Below are 16,133 nucleotides of genomic sequence, written 5' to 3' on the forward strand. Positions count from 1 at the left end.
GGTTTACTATAACTTCCAGGAAACTGGATGGGTCTCTAAAGAGAACCTTGGTGTTGCTTAACCTCTCTGAACCTCAGTTTCCTCATCTGTGAACGGGGCAAATAGAGGAGGTATTAAACCCCATAGGATTGCCCAGAAGACAGAGAGGATGTATAAAAGACTTTGTGTGGGGGGCGCCTGGGTGAATCAGTGGGTTAAGCCTCTGCCTTCAGCTCAGGTCATGATCTCAGGGCCCTGGGATCCAGCCCGCATCAGGCTCTCTGCTCTGCGGGGAGCCTGCTTCCCTTCCTCTCTCTGCCTGCCTCTTGTAATCTCTGTCTGTCAAAAAATCAAAAAAACAAAAACAACAACAACAACAATAACAAAAAAAACTTTGTGAGGTTCCTGGTGCTTAGTGAGTGTTAGTGCTTAGGAAACATCAGTTCTTTAAAATTTTGAATGTATTTTTTTTAATTTTTAATTTTTTATTAACATAGACTGTATTATTAGCCCCAGGGGTACAGGTCTGTGAATCTCCAGGTTTACACACTTCACAGCACTCACCATAGCACATACCCTCCCCAGTGTGGATAACCCAACCACCCTCTCCCTCCCCCTGCACCCCTCAGTTTGTTTTGTGAGATTAAGAGTCTCTTATGGTTTATCCCCATCCCATCTTGTTTCATTTTTTTCCTTCCCTACTAAAATTTTTAATGTTTCTTAAACAAATATTTATTGAAGTATAATTAACATAAAATGTTATATTAGTTTCTGGTGCACAGCATATGGCTTCGACAACTATGTACGTTACTCAGTGCTCACAGTAAGTGTAATCACCATCCGTCACCATACAAAGTTATTACAATAGTATCCACTGTATTTCCTATGCTGTACTTTCCACCTCCTTGATTTTTTTCATAACCGGAAGTTTGTATCTCCTAATCCCCTTTATCTATTTCACCCATCCACCCCCCACCTCCCCTTCGGCAACCACCAGTTTGTTCTATGTATTGGCGAGTCTGCTCTTTGGTTTAAGGAACATCGGTTCTTATCATTTGGGTCACGGGCCCCTGGGAGAATCCTATGATACCTATGGTTCCTCCCTTACCCCTGCTGCGCCCCCAAATGCCATCTCGGAAAAAATTGCTTGCCTGGAGGCGGTTCCTGGACCCCAGCAAAGGCACGTGCCTCTCGGTGTTCATTTAGGCGGTGCTAGCTCCGCTCCCGCCCGGAAGCCTCCACCTGCGACCTCCCACCGCCGCCACCCCGCCCCTCCCCCTGACTCCGCACGCAGCTTCTCTGCAAGGGTCCCGGCGGCGGCGACGCCGGAGGGGGCGGGCCCGGCTGTCCGCCCGCCCAGTGTCGGGCTCGGGGTGGGGGTTCCCGCCTATTACTGGATGGAAACTCCGGCGTCCAGAGGGGCGGGAGGGAGAGGGGGAGGGAGGCCCGCGGGTGAAAGGGGCATTGATGCAGCCCGCGGCGGCCTCGGAGCGCGGCGGGGCCAGACTCTGGTCACGTCCGAGCTCCGCGCCTCCTCCTGCTCCTGCTCCTGCTCCGCGCGCCCCGGGGCCACCGCGCGCCATGCGCCCCCACGGCCCCGCCGCCGCCTCCGCGCAGCCGTTCCTCGGGCTCCTGCTGCTTTTGCTGCTGCAGCTGCGGGCGCCGTCGAGCGCCTCCGAGCTCCCGAAAGGGAAGCAAAAGGCGCTGCTGCGGCAGAGGGAGGTGGTGGACCTGGTGAGTCCGGCGGCGGGAACAGAGCCGCGGGCCACGCGGGGAGGACGCGGTCGGGCTGGCGGGGTGGGGGGTGGTCTGTACGGCTGCGTCCGTGGTCGTGCGTGCGCCCGGCTGGCCCGCTTTGTCTGAGTCCACGTGTAAGGCAGGACCCGGGCGAGGCGAGCGGTGGGGACGTGGAGAACCAAATGGTGGAGCGGAGATGCGACGTGGGTCGGGTGGGACGCCCCAGAATACAGGGAGTGGCCCAATAATTTCTGGCCTCTGAGAGCCGTCGCCCCCCCTCCCCGCCCCCAACACCCTGGGAAGACGGAGGGTTTAGGGCGGCAATGAGAGGAGAATGAGGAGCTCCAGTAGGTTAGAAGGTGGGCCTGGGAGCTGTCTAGGAGACCCTGGAGCTGATCTCCTGGGTGGGCCTGGGCCAGAGCCCTGAGATGTGTCCTCTGTTGGGGCTGGTGGCCACGTCTGCCTGCAGGAGAGAATAACAACCCTCACAGAGCATCCGTCCAACTCTTTGTAACTTGAACCCTGTGAGTCATGTTGGGTCATCTTCCTAGGAAGTGTGGACTGCAATTTACTTTGTTGGACGACCACAGCCCAGGACAGGAATGGTTCACAGGGATCAAGGCCAGAAGGGGAAAATGAAAAGACCCTGCACTAACCCTCCCAGGACCCATTTCACTGTTCTGTTTATAGACAGATGGACAGTCCATCCTTCCAGACACCCTGGGTCCTCAGCCTGTGGCCACCCAGCAGGAGGATCACAGTGGAGCTAAGGGAGAAGACAGTTCTCAGAAGAGCAGATGAATACCCCAAGTGCTTTCTGAGGGCTAATCTATGGGAAGGTCTGTTTGCTTAAAGCTCCTTCCCTCCAAAATCAACAAACCCAGTGGAGGGCAGAGCAGTCCTCTGTTCTGTGTCAAGAGCTGTCCTTTCACAACTACCATATTCCTTGGCACATAATAAACGTCAGTCCTTAGGCCAATCTTAGTTGCAGACAAATATCACTTACAAGCATTGCAGGACCTAAGGGGAGGGGGACATTGTTTTGATTAAAAAAAAAAAAAAAAGTTTCGGGTTTGTTAAGCTGCCATTAGAAACTGAGCTAATGAACCAAACTCCCTGGCAGCTAGTTCTATGCCAGATTCAAAAACTCTGGAAAAAAATTCCTGCCATTGCACACTGCACATTTTGGTGATGTGCTATGTAATTTTGTGCCACAAAGCAGACAATGTGTTCAGGGCTACAGTTCTATTTTAGGTGTCCAAATTGTCTAAAACTGTACCAAATGGCTGGGGTTCATGTGCAGTTTGCATTTTATGCATTCATAATTATGTTACACAAAATACCCCTTTTCTCCATAAAGCTAGCAATTTTTTCTTTTCCTCCACGGATTTGCAGTACCTGTGGTTACCCACAACTCTCGCCCAGCTTGGAAAAGCTTATTGTACAGCCAAGCTCAGGTGCATCCTGTAGATTGGATTTGGTTTTGCTGGAGAGAAAAAAAAAAAAATGTTCATGTGGTCGTTGAGAAGGTTTCAACAGATGCTATAAAGCAACGTCTTTGTACAGGAGCTTTCAAAGCGTTCCTTTCAAGCTTCCAGCACGCTCTGCCCCCTGGTGGCCAGTGAAAGAAACAGGAGTTCAGTCTACAGACATTCGTAGAACACCCACCTAGTACTAAGCCTGTGCTAAGTTAGCATTTTAATTTTAATTTTTAAAATATTTTATTAATTTATTTGAAAGAGAGTGAGATCACACATAGGCAGAGAGAAAGGGAGAAGCAGGCTTCCTGCTGAGCAGAGAGCCTGATGCGGGGCTCGATCACAGGACCCGATCCCAGGACCCGGAGATCGTGACCTGAGCCAAAGGCAGAGGCTTAACCCACTGAGCCACCCAGGCGCCCCAAGGTTAGCATTTTTAAAGTGAAAGAAGACAGATGTAATATGCGTGGAACCAAATTCTGTAAAATTATGTGGTCATTGAAATGCAATTTTTAGATAAAAACCTGAATAAACACTCTCAACCTTGGCACTACTGACATTTGGGGCTAGATAATTCTTTGTTGTGGAGACTGTCCTCCACATTGTATGAGGTTTAGCAGCACCTGTGGTCCCTATCCACATTAGATGCCAGTAATACCCTCCCCTCCCAAGTTGTGACAACCAAAAATGCCCCCAGATATTTGCTAAGTACACCCTGGGGGACAAAATCGTCTGTGATTGAGAACTGGTGATATACAGAAAAATAAAACTTTGTGTGTCATCTTGTCTTAGGGGGAATAATAATGAAAAAAGATCAGACGTTTTGTTGTTTCCCCCTTCCCACTTGAAAGCTATGTCTAAACATGTATCTGCTAGTGAAAGCGAGTGAGATTACTAAAATGAAAAGTAAACTAGAATAAACCAAACTGCTTTAGCATATTTTATACTTTAATTTGTCTTCAAATTTTGTTAAATACATTTGCATTTTGTTAAATACTTTTCTTACTATTTCTTTGGCAATAAATAAATAAATAGTGCCTTTTTTACACCAGGAAAATAGTAGTGGCCAAAGTCATGACAAAAATCATTTATCAAAACACAAGTGAAACTGGTGATGTAACAAGAAATTGATTGGGAAACCTTATATATATGAGCATCCTTCCCAGGCACCAGCATCACTGGATTTTATAATATGACCATGTCTAAGTCCAGAAGTAATTTTCATATATAAGGAATCTTGGATTTTTTTTTTGTTCTCATTGGACAGTCTCATTATACAGAATAATAGTACAAGTTACACCAATAGGGGAATGTTAAAGTAAAAACTTAAGTCGATTGCATTTGGGGTTGGGCCCATTCCAGAATAGACAAGGGAATTAGAGATAAAATGTTACCTTTACTAATTACTCCACTGTATTGGTGTGCGTGGCTTCTGTGTGTGTGCTGGCCGACAGGTTTCCTAATGCTGTCTTTCCTGGGTCTAGACGCTGGTTAAGTTCCACCCAAGGGAGTAGACACACTTGCCCAGGGTCATGGCCTCACATGGTCTTGGGAGAATAGTAAGAATCATCATGGCCGACATGGGCAATGTTCACTGTGTGCCCCACGCTGCTCCAAGCACAGTTTCATATAAGACCTCACTTAAATCTCACATGAATCCTACCACATAAGAATCTTCATCATTTTCCCTCTTTTACAGGTAAGGGAACAGGCACTGAAATGTTGAGCAAGTTGCCTTATCTCACATAACTAATAAATTAAAGTCCAGAGTATCTATGCTCTTAACTTCTACTTGATACTCTTGCTGCCTGCCCACCAAGACCAGAGAGAATCCGGGCACTTAAGAGGTTTGACAGATTATTGCCCCCTGTTGAAGGTTATCTGTGACCAGGCCGTTAGCTCCTAAGGAGAAGTGAGGTTGGAGGCCAGAAGTTTTAGTCTAATGACACTTCCTTCACATAAAAATAGAAGCAAGAGATGTGCAATCCAATTCAAAGACATTGCTGGTGTAAGAGAATTCTTAGCTAAGATTTTTTTGATAAATATATCCCTAGGACTATGTCTTAGGGAAATAATTCAAAAGACATCGCTATATGGGTGAAAATTTTCATTACAATAATACTAATGATAGAAAAAATAGAAATAACCTAAGCATCTCCAAATAGTGCAATGTTTGCATAAAATGTTTAGAAGTATCATTATGATACTCTACAGTCCTTTACAACATACAGGGTTAGAAGAAAAAAGCAGTATATCTAATTATGTTCACCCTGGTATACAGCAATTTAAGAATTATGTATGCTTTTAATAAGCAGTAGGAAAAAAGCAGGCAAATGAAAACATTTTGTCTTCTTTGATTTCTCTGTGTGTGTGTGTGTGAGCAGTCTGTGCAATAGAAAGAAATCTCAGTATTTTAGAAATAACTTTAAAATCAGTTCTCTATATAAACTCATCTAGAACATAAGCAAGTGGTATGAAGAGCTTCTTGACTCCAAGGGCTCCAAATAAATGCAAGTCTGGGGTCCAGGGGTGGCTCACTTGGTTAAGCGACCAACTCTTGGTTTCAGCTCCTGTCATGATCTCAGGGTCCTGGGATTGAGCCCCCTCCCCATTGACCCCCAGTGTAGTCCCCAGTTGAGCCTGAGCGGAGTCGTGTGTTAGGCTCCATGATCAGCAGGGAGTCTGCTTGTCTCCCTCTCTCTCTGCCCTTCCCCCTGCTGTCTCTCTCCCCCCCCTAAAATAAATAAAATAAATCTTTTAAAAAAATGCAGTTCTAATCATCAAGTCTTTGAATCTTGAGCGGTGAGGGGTTTTCCCCTTTTCCTTTGTCTGTTGTAGTATAATGGAATGTGCTTACAAGGACCAGCAGGGGTGCCTGGGCGAGATGGAAACCCTGGGGCCAATGGCATTCCTGGTACCCCTGGGATCCCAGGTCGGGATGGATTCAAAGGAGAAAAAGGCGAATGCTTGAGGGAAAGCTTTGAGGAGTCCTGGACACCGAACTACAAACAGTGTTCATGGAGTTCACTCAATTATGGCATAGATCTTGGGAAAATTGCGGTAAGTAAAGTCTGAATTATTTTAAAGTTGAAGAAAAGCCTTTGAGTTTTCTCAGTTGAGTATGAATTGAAGATTTTATTTTATTTTTGCTGAAAGACTTTTTTACAAAATTAAGGAGTAGGGACCCTGTAGCTAAGTTAGAATTAATGAATAAAAATGATAACATTTCAGAGTTAATTTTATAAAGGTATTTCTAAGATAAATCACCATGTTATTTTAACCCTAATAATATCTAAAATAACTTACTCCTTTTTTAAAAATGCAAACAAAAAAGGAGAGCATAAGTCTGTATTGGGCAGTAAGCAACTTTCCAGTCTTGTTTAAAAGTGAACTTAACTTTGAATTAGTGTAAGAAATTCGGCTGTGGTCCCAAGCATAAGGGTGGGAAGAAATTTCCAAGAAACTAAGCATGTGATAGGAATTACCTCCAAGTGGAAAGTCTGTTGGTATTTGTCATTCTGGGTAGCCCATGAGGCTTAAAATTGCTAAGCTTAAGAAAAGTGGAATGGTCCAGACATGTCCTACAGCGAGCCTTTAAAATTTTTCTGCAACATTTTGATTAATGATTCAGTCACTTTAATGAGTGTTTGCTTCGAAAGCAAGGCAAGGTGACTGGGATGGCACAGAACTGAAGAAGCTGGGGCTATTCCTAAGCCTCTTTCTTCTTTTGTTGGACCAGTTGTAGATGGTTCCATGTATATATTATTATTATTATTATTCAGCATTACGTTATTCCTTGATATTAACCACTCCTACCACCAGGCAAATGCAAGTAGAAGAGATTTTACTTTCACAAAACTCTGAGATGCTCCTTTTTTTTTTTTTTTTTTTTTTTTTAAAGATTTTATTTATTTATTTGACAGACAGAGATCACAAGTAGGCAGAGAAGCAGGCAGAGGGAGAGAGAGGAGGAAGCAGGCTCCCTGCTGAGCAGAGAGCCCGATGTGAGACTCGATCCCGGGACGCGAGATCATGACCTGAGCCGAAGGCAGCGGCTTAACCCACTGAGCCACCCAGGCGCCCCACTCTGAGATGCTCCTAATCTCAGCTTTTTACGGGCTGCTTGATTATCTATGAAATTGCATGAGACCGCCCTGATTTGATTTTTTTGTGTACTAGTATTACTGCAGGCTTCGTTTTCCTATGTGACTTCTTAAAAAGCATTTTGTTAAAATGTGTCAAAATGTTACCTGCTTCTTTAAACACCTGACATTGACAGACTGGTTACTTATTTATAGTTCATCAGAAGTTGCTGAGTTCTCTCTAAAATGACTCTGAATTATTAATATGTTTTTAAGTTTCTTTTAGGAGCGGTCAGAATGAGTTTCGGTGCTTTCCGAAGGTAAAAGATAGTAGAACTTGAGCCAGTAGAGAGATGAATTTTGCAAAGAGCCATTAGAGAAAAAAAAAACCGGGGTCTTCTAATTATGTCATTATAAGTAAAGACTAAAACCTCCACCTATGCTTTATCTCTGATACTTTTTGCTATTGGTCGAAAAGAGACCAGTCAAGAATAAATATATAGTCTAGAATGTAAGGACCATGAAGGCAGATTCTGTTTCATTTACTGTGGTAACTGTAAAGTCCAGCACGTAGGACCCAGGAAATAGTTTTGGAGTGGAAAAAGAAAAGTAGATATATAGACCAGTTTGGCTTAAAATACTGAAGACCAGCTGTTTTGAGTAAAACTAAAAGATACCTTCAGTGGCGTGAAGAATTCTAAGAATGCCATGATTTAATTTTCTTAGAGTTCCTAACATCGGAGTCTCTTCTCTCTCTCCTTCTGTAAAAGTTAAGCTTTTTAAAATGTAGTTTGAGGAAAAGGAAAAGTGGAGTAATGGTCACACTACAACTTGAAAGCATCTTGTAAATGGAAATTGAAAATGCTAATTACACCCTATTTCTGTGTTTATGATAGGAGTGTACATTTACAAAAATGCGCTCAAACAGCGCTCTAAGAGTTTTGTTCAGTGGCTCCCTTCGGTTAAAATGCAGAAGTGCGTGCTGTCAGCGTTGGTATTTCACGTTCAATGGAGCTGAATGTTCTGGACCTCTTCCCATCGAAGCCATCATTTATTTGGACCAAGGAAGCCCTGAACTCAATTCAACAATTAATATTCATCGTACTTCTTCTGGTACGTAGAATAGCGACTGCAGGGTGTGCCTGACGTCTTTAGAGACGGAAGACTGGTTTGGAACCCGCTATCATGTTAGCTCACCAGCCTGTGATAAAGAGACCGATAGCAAGTTTTCAGCACCTAACTCTTCCTCCCGGTTGCATTTCAGAATTCCCTGAAATAGATCTTTAAAAAAAATACGCAGATGCCTACGTCCCATCTCTGACCAACTGTGTCAGAATCTCTGGGTCTAAGACTGTATTTTTTTAAAGACCCCCAAAGTTGAAAATCACTGAATTAGATGAAATGGTAGAACAGCCCATAATGCCACAGAGCAGTGGTTTCCAACTCGGCACTTAAATCCCCACCCGCCCTTCTAAGGAGTCTGACTTCATGGGGCTAGATGCAGCCAAGGTACTGGAATTTCTAATGCTCAACCCGGCTTGAGGTCCACTTGGTAAGGTAATCATTTCTCTGCCTCGTCCTTTAAAAGGATAGATACTGTCTGCTGAATTTGTAAAAGAGAACATTTCTATAGTGCATTCTTTGTTTCTGCCTAATGTAAGAGAAAGGACAATCATTTAAACCAGTGGTCATTAAGCTATAAGAAAAAAACATTATTAGTTTGTTCTATTTGATTTTAAGGTTCATTAAAGAACGTTTGGAAGATACCAAGAAATAGAGGGGGGAGGGGTTTCTGTTAATGTCATCACTCAGACACACCACTGTATTTGGCTGCCAGCCATTTTGGTTTCTTGAGTTGCAGTGGGATAGCACACCGTGATGGTCCACGCTGGGAGAGTCACAAGATGTATATATCACTGGCTTCATTCCCCTCATGTCTTGCAGGGATGTCTCACTAACCTTGTACGTAGCAATGACAGAGGGAAGAGAAGAGGTCCCTCCCTATTAATCAGAACAGTTCTATTTCAGCATGCTTTGGGGACCCAAGTCAGATACTGAACCCAAAAATTAACATAGCACATTTATTCCTGAGAAATCATGGCCATCCCTTCTGCATTCTTCCTCAAATCCCCACACTCTCCTTGAGATATAAAGAAGATATTTGAACCCCCTCTCTTGGCACATAGAAAAGGTCCAGGGAAATAAAGTGTGTTAGGCAGGACAGTACAATCAGTGTTCTGGCAAGCAGAAACCAGCTCCTTGCCTGCTCTCTTGTCTCCCCAGCTCACTCTTTGATCAAGTTAAAAAGTTTCATCACCAAGTCCTTAGATACTTGTGCTGGAAAGGATATGTTTTCCATCTGAGAAGCAGTCCCTGCAATAAGAAAAACCTAGATAGAAAATCAGAATTTGATTAGGAAGTGATATATGTTTAGTATATATACATAGTATATATATATATATATATATATATTATATACATAGACATAATATGTATTACATTATATACTACATAGTAGGTACAGGATATGTGTAGTTGGGATGAGCAACTAGCTTTCTATTGTATTACCTTTAAGGTGTTTGTGTTAATATCTTGCTATAATTTAAGCCTTTAGGCTCAGGAACTGTGACCTATACATGCATATGTTTTATAAATTATTTAACATAGCAGCTCCTAACCACAGTGTGGAAATTATTTGGTGTGATCACTAGGGTGGAATGTCAGAAGTAATTTGGTATTTATAACAGTTTTTGTATTAAGATGGTAGGAGGTTACCTCCATAATGAAATCACTTTCCCTTGCACACAGATACTCTTTCCTGAGAGAAAGGAGATACACTACACTTAGTACATCAAGGATGACTTAAAGCCTTGGATATGCCCATGGGAGTTTGAAAAACATTTAAATGTCACCTTGTTACCTGGGGCTAGAAAGGGAACAGGTCTAGAACCCCCTAATCCAACATATTTCGGGTGCTTATTAAGTTGCAATACTACCTTATCCCAGTAAATATGCTCATTCATTCAAAAAACATTATTTCACAGGTTCAAAACCATGAAGTGACCAACTGACCCTCCTCATGTGAGACTAGGGGTAGACTCAAATTTGTCTTACGTCCTGTATGTGTGGTGAACAAGTTTCTAGGCCATGGGTGTGCCGAACTTGGGAGAACATGAGTATTTCTGGACATTTTCACCCAGTGTGGCCCTAGATTAAGCGGGACTGTGATCATACTGCTTTGTTCTCCCAGCTTTGAAAGGGCCCCGAACCACAGTCGAATCCCTGGATTCTGAGGGACTTACCTTAGATTCATTGACGTGTGAGCTCAAGGAAGAAGATCGCTTCAGACCTACATCCCTGAGGCTCAGTTGGAATGTACTAACCTACCAAATGGGAAACCTGACCGGTTACATGATGGCATCCCTCACTACTTCTAATCAGAACTCATTTTCTGAAACAATCTGGCAACCTTGGGTTCCTTTTCCTCCTTACACAGACACATATCTTTTTGTTTCTTAAAATGACCATTGAGGGATTTTTTTTTTTAAATATAGAAGGACCGCAGTAAGATGGAATGCAAGTTGTACATTAGAATATGGACCAGAGACCCTGAGAAAAGTTGTATATTAATAAAGCATCAGAACATTGAGGAAAAGCAGTGTTTGGTTTGTTCACTGTGAGGAAATTCCACGTAAAATGGGATTTCTAGACTGAAGGGCTGGTATAATGATTATGCTAGAATTTCTTTTAATGTTACAAAAGTCCTTCTTTTGTATTTTGTATTTACAAGTGTATAGGTAAGTGTTGGAAAAGGCTTACATATCAAAAAGACCTGCATATCAAATAAAATTTCATGGCTTTTTTTTTAAAGATTTTATTTATTTAAAAAAAAAAAGATTTTATTTATTTATTCGACAGAGAGAGATCATAAGCAGCCAGAGAGGCAGGCAGAGAGAGCGGGGGAAGCAGGCTCCCTGCTGAGCAGAGAGCCCAATGCGGGGCTTGATCCCAGGACCCTGGGATCGTGACCCAAGCCAAAGGTAGAGGCTTAACTCACTGAGCCATCCAGGGGCCCCCAAAAGTCATGGCTTTCAAAAGTGTGGGCTTCTTCCATTTAAGGCAGTTAAAGAAACTGCCTTTATTTTTTGTTTCTAGTCACCTGAACAGTAACTTCTGGTAACTAAACAGATTCTGGTTTTATGGCTAAAACCTGTGAGAAAACTGCCTGTTCAGCTTATATCATCGGATGGATAGGTATACATTTTTTAAAAAATACTTACGTGGTAAGAAGGAGAGAACTTATCTTTATGAAGTCCTTATTAAGTGTTAGAATTTTTGATTCACTGTGCGTTCAATAGATTTGTTAGCTACCTTGCTAGGGTAATAACATTTAGATGAAGATTTTTGCTTTTTGTTCTAAAGAAGGGTGTAACTTTCCTCTCTGTTCTGCAGTGGAAGGGCTCTGTGAAGGAATCGGAGCTGGACTAGTGGATGTTGCCATCTGGGTCGGGACCTGTTCAGATTACCCGAAAGGGGACGCCTCCACTGGATGGAATTCAGTATCTCGCATCATTATTGAAGAACTGCCCAAATAAATCCTCTAATTTTCATTCCCTACCTCTTTTTTAATTAAAACTTTAAAGGGTTCATTTTAGTGGCATTTTTATATCATTTTTATGTATACATCTGAAGAAGAAACGAAGATAAACGTGTCTCAGACCAAAGTGTAATCTCACACTGTTTGGAAAATCCAGTATTATTCATTTTCCTTCCATCAGAAATGGTTTCAGGATTTTGTAGTTGATTAGAATACCTTCTTCATAGTCCCCATTCCCTGAACCTGTAATTTGGAATGTCATTGTGGTCTTTAACTTTTCCTGTTCTCTTAGGATAGCGTTTTTTGAAACAGGAAGGCTACCATATCAGTCTTTGTACAAGTTGTAAATGTTGAGAACTATTTTATATCTGTGAAATAAAACTTATTTCAAACAACTTCAATATGTTAACCTAATTGCCACTAAAATTAGCATTCTTAGTACTTTCTTTCTGAAAAGTTGGGGTCATTTAACGATCATATATAAAATGTTAGTGCATGTATAGTACTGTTCCATATTTTGAAGAATATCAAGAAAAAAGAGGTATTTACATGTCAAGAAATTCATTAGCACTTTAGGAATTTTATCTTTAACAAAGAATAAAAAGGTGTTATTTTTAACAAAGAATAAAAAGAGGAATTCTGTCCTTAAATTGTTTAGGATTTGGTAGAGAGGATAAGATATATACAAAAATAACAATAAATCGAAGATCAATATGTAGATTGACATACAAGTTGTTGGAGGGGTGGTACAATTCAAGGGATGTTTTGTTACGTCTGACCAAGGTGATCAGAAAGAATTCATGAGGAAGGAAGGGCAGGTGTCAGACTGACAAAAGTTAAGTGAATCCTGGACTTGAACTGGGAGTATCCATATGAACTTCTGAAGTACTTTAACTTAAATAAGACTATAAAACAATAACAACAATGTCTCCTAGTTTCTGGCCTACAAACAATGACCTAGAAAAGGCTTAGAAATGATGACCCATTGAGTAACATGATCTCCACATTCTATTTCCTTCTAAAAGGAACTAAGCCTCCTTGAAGAAAGATAGGATTTCAGCTCCGGGATAGGAAACGTAGAGTGTGAGTCTGGAACGTGTTGGCATACTTGGAAAACAAGGCAGCTATGAAAGATAACCGAAAAGGATCCAAGAGCCAACTTGATTTGGTTCCCTCTGGCAAGGACGTTACAATGTAAGCATCAATAAAGATAATAACTGCAATGGTTTGTAACACATCAAATATGTTTTAATATAGGAGTTCATAATGACATTAACATAAAATTCATCGGTCAACTTGGAGGATGCCAGCAAACCCACCTGTTACTCTCAAGATTGGTAAATAGAAGAAAATACAAGCATTTATTCTGCTTTCTCAACATGAACCGTATTTCTGGGTGACCATATTTTGGATGAAGGGAAATTTCTCCTTATGGAAGTGTGTGTGTACTTTGTAGTGTGTATTGGTATAGATAACAAATGAGGAGTGATGGAATTGGAATATCACATTTTCAACCCGTCACAAATTAAGGGATCTAGCAATGACTGTCAATGACTGATAACTTTCCAAAAAGGGAGGGAAGAGACTAAGTACCTCTTAATGAAAGGATGTTAACACCACCCAAGAAGTAGTTTTGCCAAGGAACAAGCAAACTTGGATTTTATAGCGCTTCCAGATATAACTCTTAAACTTTAGGAAATATAGGGGATAGAAGAACCTGTTAATTGACACGACAGAATCATAATCAGCAAATCTAGACTGTGGAAACTTGAAAGACACCTTGGTTTCTTCAACAACAAAAATAAATTGCAAAACAAGAGAATGAAAAAACATGGATGACAAGAGATTTACTATTGTGTCAAGCCATCTCAATATTTGAACTTTATATGGATGTGAGATAGTTGACATTTGGACATTAATTGGATATATGATATCAAATAATTACTTTTTAGATACAATAATGGTATTGTTATTTTTTGGACTTTTAAAAAAGATTTTATTTACTTACTTGACAGAGATCACAAGTAGGCAGAGAGGCAGGTAGAGAGAGAGGGGGAAGCAGACTCCCCATTGAGCAGAGAGCCTGATGCGGTGCTTGATCCCAGGACCCTGAGATCATGACCTGAGCCGAAGGCAGAGGCTTAACCCACTGAGACACCTAGGTGCCCCGTTTTTTGTTTTTTTTTTTTAAAGATTTTATTTTTAAGGGGCACCTGGGTGGCTCAGTGGGTTAAGCCTCTGTTTTTGGCTCAGGTCATAATCCTGGGGTCCTAAAACCAAATCCCACATAGGGAGCCTGCTTCACCCTCTCCCTCTGTCCCCCTACCCCACTCATGCTGTCTCTCTCTTTCTCATTCGCTATCTCAAATAAATGAAATATTTTGTAATCTCTACACCCAACATGGGGCTTGGATTCACAAACCTGGGATCAAGAGTCATATGCTCCACTGAGCCAAGCAAGCACCCCATATGTGGTTATTTTTGAATAATGTGTATCTTTTAGAGGTACTGCAATATTTAAGGTAAAGTGATATGATGTCTGGGATTTGCTTCAGAATAATCTGGAAAGGAAAAGTGGGTGAGAAGGAGGATGGATGAAATAATGTTGAAAAGAGAAGTTAACAAAGATGGGTAAAATTTTGAGAAATGGGACTGGGATTAAGAACATGTTGGCTGGGGACGAGAACATTAGTTCAGACCTCTTTAAATCAGCACAGACTGTGAAGATATCTGGGTCCCACGTGAATGCCTACCAAAGAACATCCACTGCAGATCAGGCTTTTAATAGTGAGATGGACAAAATATCACACTGTTGATGTCAGCTCCTTTCTCCAGCCACTCCAGAGCTAGTTCAATGGAGCCATGAGCAAAGAGGCCCTGGCGGCAAGGATGGAGGCTCTTCAACAATATGGAGTTTCCCTTAAAAGGCTGGCTGGGTTAGTGTTACTGAACATGTAACACTGGCACCATTCCCTGAGAGGACAAGCCAAACACCTAGGGGACCTCTTCTACCACGGAGGGACAAAGATTCATTCTCATAGAAATAGACATATATTCTGGATATAGATTGCCCCTCCTCCCCGTGCCAATAATACTTCTGCCAGCACTCTTATGCATGGACCCCACTGTCATGGCATTCTACTCGGCACTGCTTCAGATCCCGAAACCTCATTTTACAACACAGAAGTGTAGCAATGGGGCTCACCCCCATGGAATTAACTGGTCTTACTACTTACCCTGTCATTTGAGAGTGGCTAAGTCTAAAGGAAAGGTGAAATGGCTTACGGAGGACTCATTATGGTACCAGTTGGTAGACAGCATCCTAGAAGAATAGGGTTTTGCCTTATAGGATGCAGTGTGTGCTTGGATCAGAAATCACAAGCTGTCATCTCTCCTGTAACCAGAATATAAGCAGTGGAAGTGAGAGTGGCTTCTCTCACTATTATACCATTTTGCTTTTTTTGTAGACTTTTGTAGACTTTTTGCTTTCTGTCCTGGCAACTTTGAACTGCTGGTTTGGAGATCTTGGTATCCAAGAAGGGAATGCTTCCACCAGGGGAGACAAAAATAGTTCCACTGAATTGGAAGAGGAGACCTAGTTTTCTGTACTAGCTTTCTGTTGACTGCATAACTAATTTAGTAGATTTAGACAACACAAATTTATTTATCTCATGGTTTTTGTGGGCCAAGGGTCTAGGTACAGGTTAGTTGAGTCTTCTGCTTATGGAGTCACCAGGCTGAAATCAAGGTATTGGCTTAGTTATCTCATCTGACACTCAGGATTCTCTTCTCAACTCACGTGTTTGAAGAATCCAGTTCCTTGCAGCTGGGTTGTTAAAAACCTTGTTTTCTTGCTGTCAGCTGAGAACTGCTTTTACCTCTTAGAGGTCGCTCCCAGGTGCTATCTATGTGGCACCTCCTCTTATGACATGGCTCTTTTTCTTCCAGACCAGCAAGAGAACTCTGCTGCTTATAGGGCTTGCCTGACTGGGTTGGTTGGGGTTCCCCAAGTTCATCTCCTTTTGGATTATAGCCAACTGTTTAGGGATCCTACTTACATCTGCAGAATTCCTTCTGCTATATAATATAATCATAGAATTGATACCCAACTCTATTGACAGGTCCTAACAATGCTCCACTAGAAATAGGTTGTTTACATCGGGGGCGGGGTTCATGGAATCCACACTAGAAGCCTATCTACCACAGCCTGCCACCTGGCCATTTTGGACTCTTTATACCACTGAACCAACAGGTGAAAAA

General features: G+C 42.0%; 1 protein-coding gene across 1 annotated transcript; it reads left to right on the plus strand.

Moving 5' to 3' along the window:
* Positions 1-1,356: 1,356 nt before the first annotated feature.
* On the plus strand, positions 1,357-12,269 carry CTHRC1 (collagen triple helix repeat containing 1). The gene is made up of 4 exons (XM_032316677.1): positions 1,357-1,713; positions 6,033-6,254; positions 8,173-8,389; positions 11,729-12,269. The coding sequence occupies exons 1-4, from the start codon at positions 1,447-1,449 to the stop codon at positions 11,869-11,871; spliced, it is 849 nt and encodes a 282-aa protein (XP_032172568.1). The 5' UTR covers positions 1,357-1,446; the 3' UTR covers positions 11,872-12,269.
* Positions 12,270-16,133: the final 3,864 nt, after the last annotated feature.

This window comes from Mustela erminea, chromosome 16 (assembly GCF_009829155.1).
Source record: "Mustela erminea isolate mMusErm1 chromosome 16, mMusErm1.Pri, whole genome shotgun sequence".
NCBI lineage: Eukaryota > Metazoa > Chordata > Mammalia > Carnivora > Mustelidae > Mustela > Mustela erminea.